The sequence below is a fragment of the Melospiza melodia genome, chromosome 3, assembly GCF_035770615.1.
Source record: "Melospiza melodia melodia isolate bMelMel2 chromosome 3, bMelMel2.pri, whole genome shotgun sequence".
Lineage (NCBI taxonomy): Eukaryota > Metazoa > Chordata > Aves > Passeriformes > Passerellidae > Melospiza > Melospiza melodia.
Window position 1 is genome coordinate 29,617,630 of NC_086196.1, and position 15,138 is coordinate 29,632,767.

The 15,138-nt window shown below is 39.0% G+C and overlaps 1 protein-coding gene across 4 annotated transcripts in view; it reads left to right on the forward strand.

Moving 5' to 3' along the window:
* The window catches only part of TPD52L1 (TPD52 like 1), a 49,952-nt gene that overhangs the window by 9,540 nt on the left and 25,274 nt on the right, over positions 1-15,138 (forward strand). For 3 of the 4 annotated variants that reach the window (XM_063151108.1, XM_063151106.1, XM_063151107.1), the window contains exons 2-3: positions 9,437-9,552; positions 14,612-14,760. In XM_063151108.1, the coding sequence (XP_063007178.1) occupies positions 9,437-9,552; positions 14,612-14,760 (265 nt within the window). Of the gene's footprint in view, positions 1-6,074; positions 6,125-9,436; positions 9,553-14,611; positions 14,761-15,138 lie in introns of those variants that run through there. The other variant, XM_063151109.1, reaches the window with a different exon arrangement.

Sequence of the window (15,138 nt, forward strand, 5' to 3'; positions counted from 1 at the left end):
GCTTAACACCAGGAGCAGAATAGTAAGTGCTTCATTTCACACCTCAAAATGCTGGCAAAAAAGCTGGGAAAAATAAGTAAAACTTGGTGGTGGACAGGCCCAGATGGATGTTGCTATTCTGATTGAGAAGTGCTTTTTGTGGCCTGTGTGCAGAGAATTACTGTTACACTAATTCCAGATTCCAGGTTTATCAGAGCAAACTACTGCAACAAGACATCCTGGCTGAAAAGCAGAGTATCTGCAGGAGGTGGTGTGGCACTCAAGTGAGCTGTTTGTCAATATATTTAGAGTATATCCTTTAAAGAATAAAAAATTGTCTCATCTTGAATAGAGGGCCTGTGCAACAGAACATGGCCATTGTCTCTATTAGAATGTGTTGTTTTCAAATAATATTCATATAAATGAGCCTTGTTTTTATTTGTTTTAAATAAATTGTGTTGCATGTAGATGCATCCAAGAGTAGGTCAAGTTTATTTAGGGAAGACTAGGGGAAGTTTCCACTGTCATTTACCCCCTCCCACTCCCTCCACCCTGTTAGGAAGGCAAAAGTGCACTGGTGCAAAGTAGCTAGTCTTAATTACAAAGGGATTAAGGGGTGAAGCAGGTGGTCCTTCAAAAAGGGGGGCTGGAGGGAGACATGACACAAGACATGTTTGCTCTGAGAAATGTTTGATTTTGGTGGCCATGAGCTTTTACATAATTTAACATAAAAAATTAAGAAAAACTCTGTGAAAAGGAACTGTACCTTCCTCCCAGCTTAGGGAGTGGTGTCAGCTCTGGGACCTCCAACTTAAGAAAGGTATGGAGGGCCATAGCAATAATGAGAGAGCTGGAGAACCTGTTCTAAGAGAACTGGTTGAGAGAGTTAGTGTTGTTCAGCTTGGAGAAGAAAAGGCTTTGAGGAGACCTTACAACACCTTCCAATACCTGAAGGGGTCTACAAGAGAACTGGAGGGACTTCTTTCAAGGGTGTGTAGTGGCAGGACAAGGGGAAATGGCTTTAAACTGTCAGAGTAGGTTTAGATTTAATACCGAAGAAATTATTTAGAGTGAGGGTGGTGAGATAAAAGAACCTGCTGCCCAGAGAAGGTGAGACAAAAGGCTGCCCAGAGAAGTTGTGGATGGCCCATCCTTGGAAGTGCTCATGGCCTGCTTTGAGCAGCCTGGTCTAATGGAGGGTGTCCCTGCCCATGGCAGGTGGTTGGAACTTTCTGGTCCCTTCCAACTCAAACTATTCTGTGATTTATTGTTGCTAATTTGTAATTATGCTGCCTGCAAAGCCTAGTCACAGATCGTGGATATTTTGTGCCAAACAGTATGCAATAAGGCAGTCCTGGTCCTTTAAAACTGTGATCTTTACTTTCCCAGTATGAGAGATTGATCACGGAGGGGAAAGATCATTTGCTCTTTTTCTCCCAGCGTTCCTAAATGCGGACTTTAGTATATGTAACAATGTAGAGACATTTATTCTCTAATAATTTGGAAGTAACTTGGAAGTAATTTGAGCCTGAAGAGCATACAGAATCTGTCACGTACCCAAGTATAATTGTTTCCTGTGTATTTTCCCTAGTACATTTACAGGACCAAAAGTGACACATCTGTCTTACATGTTGAAATAGCTGAAAGGGGGTGTGAGAAAAGCAGGCAACCTGCTGGCTGCAGCATGATTTTGCTCATTTTTAAATTACACTTTTAAAGATCTTGTTAGTTATGTGTTTTGTGATCTAAAGGACACAAAATATGACTACATGAAGAATTTATTTTGCAATTAAAAAATATAATTTTAGTACTTCTTGCAGTACAGATACATTGTTAGAAGTTAATTGAGGAGGCTTTTGAGTTTAATTATACTGCAGTTAGATTGCTATCTAATTATATTCTTTTGCACCTGGCTTTAGAAAAGTACAATAAACTGATTCGTTCTTAGGAGGGAAAGGTTATTAAATCCTGCCATTAAGTTTCAGTGGTTTTGATTCAGTGAAGCAGATGCATGATCTTAATTATAGAATTGATGGTATTGCCGTCACTTCTACCAGCTGAGGATGGGACCCCAGGTGCCTCTCTATTCAGAGATGAGAAAAATGTACTGTCATGTATTTTTAGTATGAAATGGTGGGTTTAAGAAGTGTGACTGATAACTTCCACCTCTGACTGCCAGCATTTCCATGTCATAGTTCTTATCTTCCCCTACATTGCTTCTTCTCCAGTTTGATTATATATGCATTATTCCTTCATTTGCTTTGTGCTGTGTGTTACAGTTTCTAGAGTACCTTATTTGTAGAGAACAATTCCCTTTTGTGATGCAGTGCTATCCACTTTCTCATTCCCTATTATTCCACTGTGACTTCATCTTTTTCCTTCTTTTTCCCTGTTCTTCCTAAAGAAAAAGAGATGACAACTCTTCTACTTGAGGCATTTTTTTCTTACCATTGACTTCACAGAAAGTTGTGCAGCATCATCAATAGAAAGCACAGAAAGTGATACAGTGCTGTCATTACTTTCAGTTTGACACAACAGAAGGAACCTTCTACTGTCTTTAAACTGTTACATTTCACAACAATTGCTTTTTTTTTCCATAGCTACAGCTTGAAAACGTTACCCTTGTCTTGTCCAGGCATTCAGGATTATTATTCTATACAAAGAGATCTTGCTATAGGGTAAAATGTGCAAGATCATCTTTGCATTCCTGGACATTTCAGGAAGGAAGATCATATATTTTGCTTGGAAGATCAGTTCCCAGGTTGAAACCTTAGGTTGAAGTAAGTGATATGTGTTTTTTTAATCATTATTGCTATTCTCACTTTTATCCATTTTGTTTCCATGTTTGGCATGATTATCAAACTCCTTATCAGTGAATATGGTTTCTTGGTGCAGTGGTCAAGCTGTTGAGTCTCTTTTCTGCCAGTTTTTTGTGTGTAGATTGTCTCTTTTCACTGGCATAGATTAGCAGCTGTGTCAGTGGTTTCTGGGGGAAAAAGAAGGTAGAGACATCCTCAAGGTATGATTAATTTAGTTTTTTATACTAAAACAAAGAAAAGGATCAGCACAGTAGAACTGGCTGTTTATCCAGGGGTTCCAAATAAAAGTTTTCCTTTGTTTGGAAATCTGCCAATCTATCTCATCGCTATGGATAGGTTTTCTTAATGCTCAGGTTTGCAAGGGTTAAGAGATAGAAGGCAAAGTTTTAATAAAGTCAGTAATAAGCTGCTCCAGGAGGACCAGGGACACCTACCTGAGATTTTGGACTACATCCTAGAACTCTTGCATACCCAAAAGCTGTACTCTCTCCCTATCCTTGACACTACTGCCAGCCTAAAGCTCGGGGAGACGGGGAATGAAGACACTTGCACATCCATCTCTCTCTTTGAAGGAACATACTCAGAGCAAAAAGACTGAGCCCACATGGTTGCAGAAAGTAGAACTACATATTTCTGTTATGTTTACATTTTTAGTCTACATCACCTGTGCATCTTGAGTATTTCCCTCTCTTAGCCAAGATGAATCCAGCCTCTGAGTTTGTTTCTGAATCATGACTTCAAAATCAACCTTTATATTTTCATTTCTAAGTCCTTTAGGAGAGTGGCAGGCTGTATGTAATTGTTAGGCTCAAGCCTAAGCAAGTTCAAGACAAATTTGGACTTCTGGTCCACAGTTAGAACCAGACACAGAAGGGAAGATCTTCCTTCAGTAGTTTGTTTTCTAGATTAATTAAATGATAACATATTTTCCTATTTTGATCTTCCAATAATAACTTTGTAGTGGAAAAAATGGTATGGAAATCCTTGCAACTTCTGATAGCTTTTTCTGATCAATTTAGTTGTTTAGTACATGCTTCTAGTCCCCCTTGTCTCCCCCTTAATCTCTATATCTGGCATTAGGAGTACATTATAAAGAAGATCAAAGACACTAATGCAGTGTCTGGACAGTTCCTTTGTTCTACTTACCATTTCATCCCTTTGAAGACTTAATTGCAATTTAAATTTGTGAACAAGTGTTTTCCAAATTTAAATAAGGAACTCTAATGACATGGCAGAAGAAGCTGTAGCAAGTCATTTTGCTTACTAGAAGGGTTATGCAATTTGTTTTCTCACTATTTGATGTGAATGCTAGATAACAAGGTAGATATGGTATTTTTAATTGGTTGGAAAACAAAAAAGCAGAGCAGTAAAAGCACTTCAATTCTTAATGCTTTGTTAACACAAAGGATCATCTATATATTTCCTTGAATGAATGTTAAAAAATGTACCCAAACAGAAATTTGATGGTTTTTACCTTAATTTTGCTGTCATTATGGTTAATTCAACAAACATCAGTGCCTATAGTGTGAGTTTTTCCTTTTGTTGGTTTTTTTTTGGGTTGGGGATTGTTTTTCTTTTTTAAACAGCCAACATGCAAGAAATAGTCTGATATGTACTACTCTAGAACATGGGTCTGAGATGAATACTAAGAAAATACATAAAAAGCACTAACTAAACCATCTTTATGTCATTAATCTTTAGATACCTGAGTAAGTAAAAAAATCTGTTATGGATTTTATCATTGTATTATTTGGTTATTTTAAATTTTGTAGAATAGTTACAGATCTTCTAGATTCTAAGTGGCATATTAAATTTGTCATCCCTACAATCCTACTGGCAAACATATGCACAGGTATTGATCAATGCTGAAACAGTTTCTTGCATTAAATCAGATTTAACAGCAGACTGTAGAATTAGGGTCACTAGTCTTAGCCACAGCTACCATGAGCTTTGGGAGAAAATCAAAAATGCCCATTTCAGCTGGTTGTTGTATTGTTTTGTCGTAGGAATCTTGCAAAAGAACACAATAAATGGGCTTCCCCAGCTATTCACCTCCTCCTACTTCTTTCTATATAAGTCTCCTAATAGAAAGGGTTTTCTGCTCATTTGTTTCAACTTGGGTCCTTCTGTATGATTTCAGTTCCTATTTGCTGATAATCCCATACTTTTAATGTTTCATTCATATTTTATCTAATGATATATGTGACAGTAAGTACTAAAACCTTCTTTAAACTAGAAGCCAAACAGTGTTTTGCATTGATTAGAACCTATTTTATGATTTTATGGGGGTGGGGTTTTTTGTTATTTTGAAGTAACATATGTCCAGAAAATCACTAGTTTGCGTGTTGTGGAGGATAAATGAGTTACACACGAGTATATTATTAGAGTAATTTGCTGTAGCAACAGCAGGTTGTTTGAGACTATAGAAACCTGTAGTTTTGTCTCCAGCAATCCTACACCACAAGACAAGGCTGTCTGGAAGAGATAGTGAGGGAGGTGGGCTGGGTCTTGCATCTGTCTCTGGGCAGAGTCTTGTGACAGCAAATCCCAGAGCTTATTGTTGATTAATTGATTAAGCTCTGGATTGAGTTTTATTGCAAATGGAGAAGTGAAGAGAAGGGGATAGGTAATGAGAACTCCTTAGCTGACCATGGAGAATGAGGGAGGGGAAGTTCAAAGAACAGGTTCTAAGACAGCTTCTGTTCCATTGATGCCTCTTTTGTGATTTTTTTTTTTTTTAGTATAATAGAGCTGCTTATAATAATATAATAATATAATAGTATAATAGGGCAGGCACAGCAACTGAATTTAAATTCAGTTAAGTTAATCTGTATAAGACATAGTAGGAGAAGAAAACAGATGTTAGTTAATGGTTGTGTCTAGGCTCTGTCCTCATGCCTTACCTGTTAGTGGCCTGCTTGAATGAAACTTGGAAAACCTGTACTTTAGATCAATATGTGGAGGTCAATGCCTAAAATAATGTGCTGTTAGTAAGGGACATAAGAGATACAGGACATCACCAAAGCCACAGGTTCTTGTAAATGGCTGGTAAAGTACTGGATGAGCTCCTAATTCATTCAGGGAAGCTTATAACACCTATACTATAAAGTAAAGCAGAAGTTATTCAACCACCCAACAACTGAATTGTTCTTCTAAAAGGATGGAAAGTTAATTTCCAATTCCACACCTGGATATTAGTGCAGTTCTGAATTAACAGCAGCTCTGCATCTGAACAATTAATGACAATTTAATCACAATTCCAGATTTTCCAGATCTGACAACAGCTGGGAGCAAGGCATGATCTTCAGTATTTCTGGGAGGAGTAGGTAAGAGGAAAGGAAATGCAACTTGAAGGCAATTTTTTTTTCCTGCTACCAATGACCTTATGTTACTCTTGAAAACAACTCAGCTACTTGTACAACTCCCTTCCCAGAGTGATCAAGCTTTCATGGCTCGTAACTAATACCTATGCATCTTTAAGCAAAAGTACTGTCTTTCCCCAGAGCAGTTCCTGTGTGTTGTCAGGTTATGTAGCTGGGCAGGAGAGGAAAAAGCCTCAGTCTTCTTCAATTCTGAGAGGAGACCTCATAGCAGTCTATGAGGGAAGTGTAGAGGCTGACACTGATCTCTTCTCTCATGACCAGTGGGCAGGACCTGAGAGAACAGCCTGAAGCTGTTTCAGGGGAGGAGAGTTTTAACTTGGATATTAAGGAAATGTTTTTCACCCAGAGGATGGTTGGACACTGAAGAGGTTTCCCAGGAAAGTGGTCACAGCTCCAAGCCTGGCAGAGTTCATGAAGTGCATGGTATGACTCTAGGGCTTGGTCTGTGCAGGGTCAGAAGCTGGGCTTTGATGATCCCTGTGGGTCTCTTCCAACTCAGAATATTCTATGATTCGATGCTTCTGATCCATGGCCACCCAGACTTTGAGGCTGTATGAGATGAGAACTTGTAGGTGGGCTTACATCCCTTGAGTTGTACTGGAGGGTGCTGGGCTGCTCCATCTCCTGCGTGGTCAGGGAATCACAGAACTTCCTTCAGTCTGGAGACCAAAGTGCGAGACATGACAATATCTTGAGAGAGAAACCAGTGACTGGAAGAAATGTTCTGCTGGCCTTGCAGTGTCACACAGTGCAGAGACACCCACAAATCCTGAGCAATAGGTACACACCTGTGATCCAAAACATCCTTGAGTCCTAACTCAAGGCTCCAAAGCACTGTGTTAGGTTATCAGCACACCTGGGCTGATGAGCTCTGTAACTTCTGTGGAGAATTCATACAGTATGAGTCTGAGCTGGTGGATGCTGACCTCTGCTGTGCTCCATTACAACTGTAATGTCCTAATTGTAACCCCTCTGCTATTGTTGCTGCTAGAATCTAAGTGTTCTCACATGAGGAAGTTTCAGAACTCAGACTGGCCTAAAGAAGGCTGCGACCCACAGTATGCTAAAGAGATGTTCAGACTGTAGCTGACCAAAGTGAAACATTTGCAGAGGGACAGTGACCATTATGGAGGACTCTCATAGCTTGAACAAGAAAGTAGATACTGAAGGATCAGACTAGATTTTAGAGGACTTAAACGAGAAGCAAAGGACAAAAATTGGGAGAGAAACTGGATGAGTTTGCAAAGTATCATAGAGAAGATTGATATGTATTTGTTGTTTTGGAATGGATTGTAATTTCAGTCCAGTCTTGAAGTTTAAATTTGACCATTGGGCCAAGTGTTAAGTGTTATTCAACTGTTTCTGGTGATTTTGTCCATGCTGGCTTCCATCTCTTCCCTAGCTGTTCCAAAACTATTGTTGTCCCTTGAGCATGGATCTGCCTTCTTTTTAGCTTAAGGATCAGTTGGTCTGAGATCACCTCATCTCAACATCTATCCCAAGGCCTCCCTTAACGGTTTTCAACGCTGTTGCCCCTCAGATCCTTCCCAGCATTTCCAACAGCTGCCCTGTATCACTGCTCCTCCATCCATGAAAAAATAGACTGCTTTCAAGATGGTGCAGACTAAGTTTAGCTTGAGTCCCATAGCAACACTATTAATCCTCAAACAAATGCCAAATAACAATTATGTTTAGAGATGTAGGGGTGTTAATAAAGGTGATTTGGGAGTGCTCCTACTGAATAAATATGCTTTCCTTTGTCCTGACTTCAGCAATCTAGGTTTTCCTGGCAAGCAGCTTTTTGGGTAATAACTAAGATTTCAACTACCTCTATATGCCATCATGTTTTTAAAACATTTTGTGCTTAAGGGTGGTGATCTATTTCTGCATATGGTGCCAAGCAGGGGTTCAGCACCTGTGTTGCTGCTCTTTATCTTCCCACTCAGGGAAGATTGTAATTAACAAGGCTGAATTCACTCCATCATGTTCTGTGGGAAGTTGACAGTATGAATCGAATCAGTTCTGTTCTGTGAAATAGAAGGAAATCCAGGTACACTGGGGGACTCTAGGTGAAGGAAATGGCAGAAGGCTGGAGGGAATTTAGTTTTCTGCATGAAAATGTAAAGTACTCAATCTCAACAGACTTGTTCCTTGTAACCTCTGTTCTTTAACATCCAAACTTAACTAAGCTGTATTTTAATCTCTGTATAATAGCATATACAGGCCTCTGTGGAGCTAGGAAAGAAATTGTTCTCTTCCATATTAAGCAGTGTACAGGTCTCAGGAGTCAGCAGAGATGGCTCATTACCCTGCTGGGGAACTGAAATAAAGGGGAAAGTGCTGTCCTAGGTGTAACCTGGAGGAGATTTTTGTTCCACAACAGAAGATGATCTAGAATTTAAAACAAGTTCCAAGGTGACTAAAATGTTTTCTGTTATCTCATGGTTCGCATTGTTTTCTCTGCAGACCGTAAAGAATGAGTGGCTCCTAGTGGCTGGAGCCCCAGCAGTCTTCTCTTCACTGAATGATTGGGAGATAGGAGTTTCATCAGTACCTATTATGTCAGGCAGGCCCTGGTCTTGTAAGCATTTGTGTATGCACTTACCTTGCTTATTATAGATACTGACCCTGATCTGGGGCATGCAGAAGAAAGTAACAAAGTCCAGTGTATCTGTCTCCCCTTCACAGGCTTAGATTGAGCAAGCGAGGAATGCTTCTCATTAATATTCAGAAAATTTAAACAATAGGTGTGGCATTTACTTCTGCAAACTGTGTGCATCTGTAAGGTTTCAAGTTGCTGCACTCAGAGGTACTTTTAGAGAAAACTTGGCTCTGTAATATACTTCCTTTATTATTCACTGTACTATTGCTGCTCTTCACATCATTGATCCACATTAGCCAGCTTTCTTATTTTGAGGAAAAAGCCTTCTTTTTTTCTTCTGTATTGTTAGAAGCAAGAAAATGCTTTATCAGGGATTAGTAGAGTCCAAGGTGATTAATTTTTGGGAATGAGTGGTGTTTATACATATTAAATTGCTCCTGTGCAGACACTACTCTCTGAAACTTCCAATAGCTTTTCAAAAGTAAAGAGAAGCTGAATGCAAATGATTATAGCAGGAAAAAAGTTTTTTTTTCTTTGTTTGGTTCTTTTTTTCCCTAGTGGGTAAATACTATATCATTCTTGGATTTTAGGGCAGGCCAATACAATAGCTGAAATAAGGAATAATGGTTGTCTTGACCTTTTAACTTTTTAAGGCCTGTTGGAAACTCAGCCGTTCCATGAAGCAGATGAAGATGTGGTCACTGATGTTGATTTCACCAATATGATTTCTGAAGAAGAAAAAGAAGAGTTAAAGACTGAGCTAGCCAAGGTAATGAATTTGATTTTCTGTGAGTGTTAGTGTTTCTACTTCCTTAAACTGGAAATATTAATTTTAGGATGAAGTATACATCATAAAGGCATGCCTTTCCTTTTTGGTAAAATTAATCTAGGCAACAATAATGTAGCTTATAATTTTCTTATATACCTATTTTTCGAAGGTTAAATATCTTCTACTTGATGATTGTACTGTAAAAGTCAAAATGCACATTCCCATTGTAGTCAAGACGTGTCTTTATTTATAAACGTTCCTTGAAAAAGAATGAAAGGTGTTCTCATTAGATCTGGTATTGCTGTTACAGTGGTTGAGCCACCTGATAGAAAAATTTCTTTTTGTGGTGCTCAGAGGAAAAGATAATAATGATGGTTACAGAAGAGGCTGATGATAAAAAGCACAGTAATTTTATCACATTTTGTTTCCTTTAGCACTGATGTGTTTTGAGAAGGTAGTATCCTTTTTCAGGAGTCTGGAACTCAGGACACTATGAAGAGGCTTAAAAATAATGAGGAGATGGGAGGAAAAAGGTGTGAACCACATGATCTCTTTATTACAAAGACTAAAGAAATTGTCTAAATTTGGTCTACCATGGAAGGATGGATTCAATTTTAATTATTACTGCTGAATACTGCAGTACATTGAAATTCTGAAATGAAAAATGAGAGACTGGGGAAAGCTGTAGGTTTAATTTTTTTGAAACACAAGTCAAATAACAGAAATCATATGAATGTGAGGAGTTGGTTTTGCCTTAACTGGAATACTTAAATTGCTATTAAGTTGTAGTACTTAGAATACTTACAAAGTACTTACAAGTACTCTAAGAAGTAACATCTGTAATGACTTTCAAGTAATTTACCTGCAGTGCCGATTCAGGATTTTCAAGGGAAATGGAAGACTGTTTTTTCTCTTAAATATTTTATCAATCTTTGTGTTTCTGAATTAATAGTTAACTTTTACTTCTTTGCTGATCCTGTTACATCTGTAAATAATCAGAAGGAAGATGAAAGTTTACATACTCAGTTTATCAAATTAGTTAGGAGTTGGCGTATTCAATACTGGCTTTTTATGAGGACTAGAGGCAGTGGGCACACTGAAACACAGTTGGTTCCCCCTGAACATCAGGAAGCATGTTTTCAGTGTGTGTGTGACTGAGCAGTGTACCCAAAGACGTTTTGGAGTTTCCATCCTTGAAGATATTTAAAAGCTGTCTGGGTACAGTCCTGGGAAACATGCTCTAGGTAGGGCTTGAACCAGATGTGCTACAGTGCTCCCTTCCAGCCTCAGCCATCCTGTGATTCTCTTCTCTGGTGAAGGGACTTCACAGGCAGGTAGAAACAAGGAAGGAAAAAAGGCCAGAACCTCCTGCAATCATCTGAGAATGATATGCCTCTCTCAACAGAATTAATCTCAAGTGTTTCTGGGTATTCCTTCTGCTTACTGATCGCCATAGGAGAGAGAATTCTCGTTAGCCTGTGCTGGAAATGCTTTAATTCCTGTACTAACATACAAGTGAGAGATTGCCTGTCAAATATTATGATCTTGACTGACCTCAGAATTATTTTCTGAATTCCTCACAGCAGTTTACTGACATGCAGCTGATGCCTAAAAGCAAAATAAAACTGATAATTATGCTAAGAAAGGTTTGAGAAACTTCAGTGTAGAGTGAACAAAGTCTGAACAAAGTCTAAAGTTAAATGAGGTTTATGACTTATAAAAGGCTGCAAAAAAATGTGTGACATTGCCTCCTTCACAAAGAAAAATTTGCTAATGTGGGAATTGGGTAATGTTTCCTTTTGCAAATCTGTAAGTCTTTGCTTGCAAGCCCTTTCTGCTCCACCAATGATAGTTTTGTTTTCTTCAATGTTCTTATGTGCTAAGTAATACCTCTTTGAGCCTGTAGGAACAAGCACCTACTGTTTGATCCTGCAGGCTCAAACAGTCCTGTTAGAGGGGTTCTGAGGGGTAAAAATCTTACTGTTCTGAGGGGTAAAAATCATCCTTAATTCTTCTATCAATAGTTAATAAAATGGGGATCTGTTTGTGAGCACTTGTTGTGCATTTATTTAAGCAGAAAATATGTGCTTCATCTCTGTGTTGTGTATCTAATGTGTATATTCTTTGTTTTCTTCCTCCTTCTCAGTCTGACAATAGGAGAGGAACAAGCACTACTGTTTTTCTGGCAGGATTTTTTTTTGTGTCCTCTATTCCTATTCTCCTGCTAATAATCTCTTTTTACTGGAAACTTCTCAGAACATGGACTTGCTCTGTTCTTGTATTTGTAGCCTAGCTAACACAGCAGGGCTCTGACTCTAATCAAGCCTTAGGATTTCTACAATGAAACTAAAATGAGTAACTCTTACAGAAACTTCTAACAGTCGTTTGAATTTACAGAGGTCAGCCTGACTTTTCAGAATAACAGCAGAAAATTGTAGCCCAAAAGCTTCACATAAGGCCAGGAGATTGTTTGCAGAGCAGATTCCCTCCGCCCCCCTTGCTGTGAGGAGCATTGTACAATGACTCTTGAGTCATGCTGGGGGCTGAGATTTTGAGCTACCTTGCTCACTGCTGTCAGTTGTCCTTCCATTACACTCATCAAAGTACTCATTTACTCTTTGGTGTCTTCCCCCTCCCACACCTTCCCAGAAGGAGCTATCTGGTTTGATCTAGCTGATGCACGGCACTGCATGTTTGTTCCCAGTTTGAGGAAAGATTATAATGATACCTTTTTCTGCAAACCTATGGGAGATGTACTGTGTGATGTGCCGATACTCTTCTGACTCTGTTGCACTTTGAAAGAAGGGAACCATGATAATTAGAAGCTTGTATTTCTGTTGACTAAAGCACTAGTTTTATAATAGAGTTATAAGCATTTACAAAAGTGGACTTAAAAAATTCCTTAACAAGTGATGCCTTGACTTCCATGAGAATTAGGTTTGTTACATGCTTAAATGCTTTTCAAGATCCTACTGTAAGTCCCTAATCCTTTCTACCTACTTCAGAGTCATCACTGATATTTGAGCACTTGAGGGCGGCTTTGTATCTGTCATTATTTCAAAATGATGGAAGTTGAGGAGGATTTTGTCAATTCAAAACTGATTGCTGTGTTATAAATAATAAATTACTTTTCTTTAATCAAAAATGTTGCTCATACTTCTGCCATTGAGCACAAGGCTAATGCTTGTTCAGATTATCACAGCTTTAAAATGTCTATTCAATTGAACAGATGGAAAGTAATTTTAATAGAAGACCCGAAATGTTTATATATCCAAGTACCTGATGATCAACCTAGTGCTGGCCCATAAGTGTCCTGGTATCAGTTTAAGTAAAGCACTTTAGCAGTGTTGCACAGGTAGTCATGCACTAAGGGGTTTGCTCTTGGTGAGAAAGAACCAAAAGGAGCTCTGAACTGCTGCCTGAGGAATGCTGACATTTGTGCTTTCTTTCTATAAGCGTATAACCAGTTATTTTCTCAGAAGAGAGCCTCTTGACACCTGCCTCTTGACAGTATTCTATTTGCAGGTTAGGAATATAATGGAGCACACAGGACATGGGGAGGAACAAAGCAATTTGGATTGCTGTGTATCTAACAACAGTACTGGTGAGGTGTTGGCATCACAGGCATTGGTCAATATTAACATCTACTTCACTCAGGTCATGATTTTGCTCTGTATTCATAGCCTTGCTGCTTAATTCCTGAGCTGCTTGTATATTGAAATAGCAGGTAATGACAAAAGAAACTGATAGCTGGGGGATTCAAGGATGTGACTTTACCAAGAACAGTGAGCTTGCAGCCAGTTTTACAGTGAGGCAGAATGCTTGAATGTGTAAAATAAAATAATGCTGGTGCTGATATCCTAAATATAGCCTTGGAGGTCAGTACTGCTTCAGCTGGTGCTTGCATCATTCCCTGCAGCCAATGGAGTTAAATCAGAGGGAGACTGTGGCTCCAGGGAACGTAGCATATGGTAATCAGATAAGTTGCCATATGTTACCTTACTAACATATGGAGGAAGGAACACAGTTGGTAGGGGAATTTCTAAACCTGAAGTGAAAGGCAGCTGCTCTGGTGTCACTTGCCCTTGTTAGCTTCAATATCTTAGTGTGCTGCTTGTGTAGATTAGCTTGGGAGGCTTCCAGGTGAAGAACACAAACCCCTGCTCACTTGCAGGAGTGCTGCCCAAGGAGCAGGATTCTGAGCCAGTGGGCAGGACCATTCTGGAGTCCCTCTTCTTACAGTCCTGTTTTCTGGTTCTTGCCTTGGAAAACACTGGCTTTGATTAAATGTTTCAAAAAATGTTTACTGCAGAGAGAGTTATATTGCTCTGTTTGGGCTGGATGGATTCTTTACAGCTTGAAATTGCAGTTTGGTTAAATACTAGGATCTTTGGAAAAACTAATCTGCTCTGTCTTCTGAGTGCTTTTATGCTTTAGGTACTGATCACTCATATTAATAGTTCAACTATAAATTTTTATGTTACAATTTTGAAATATGTAGGGCCTAAAATACATAAATAAAACTCATATGACAAGGATATTACATTTGATGGTACTCTCAAGTCATATATTATCATGCAGCTTTTTCTTTTTTTTTATCTGCTCCTAAGAATTTGCATATGTTTTTTTCAGGACCAGAAGACTAAAAACCTGCAAGTATGAAGTTAAAAGTCTGTGCTTTCAAATAAATATATTTGATTGAATTTCCCAGTCTTCTCTGGTCCTGTCCATTCCCATTTTACCAGTGAATGAAAAACTGGTATTTGAGACTCCTAATGCTCCAAGGCAGATTTGGGTGAAGTTGCTTCCTTACTGGATAATTCTCTCCCTTATCAGATGCATGTGTGTGATGGTGAGCATAGGTGACACAGAGGCATTAATTTAACAGAGTGTCAGCTCTGTTCTGGGCATGCCTTTGTGACCTCCACAAGCTCTTGACTCAGTCTCTCTAGGTACCTATGAAAAGCACAAGTTTGTGAGATTCATTTAGCCTCTTAACACTGCATGTGTTTATCATTCTGTGGGAACAGGCTAACTCCTTTCTCCTTGTTTCCCTCAGCTAGAGGATGAAATTTCAACTTTGCGGCAAGTGCTAGCAGCCAAAGAGAAGCACCTGGTTGAAATTAAACAAAAACTTGGCATAAGTCTGATGAATGAACTGAAGCAGAACTTTAGCAAAAGCTGGCATGATATGCAGACAACTTCTGCGTGAGTACTGATCTTTATACTTACACATATGAACATACCATGTTTTTCTAAAACTCTTTGGGCTGAATTAATAGCAACATTGGTAGAAAGAACCACCCACCTTCATCAAGTGCTGTCTGAAAAGTCATTTGCTTTTTTTTTTACTCTTCATTTGACAACCGAATTTGACACTTAAGGAGAAGGAAAAGTGAGCTTCTCCACAAGTGAGCTGAGCTGGGAGTTGACAGCAAGGAAGGCAGGGGGCAGTGGCATGCATCATCCATGAAGGAGCAGTCTCACAATACCTGACCAAAGAGACCAGAGCAGTCCAATGACAGCAAAGAGGGTCAAGCCAAGAGTTCAGACCTCCAAGTGCCTCTGTACTGATGAGCCAAGTCC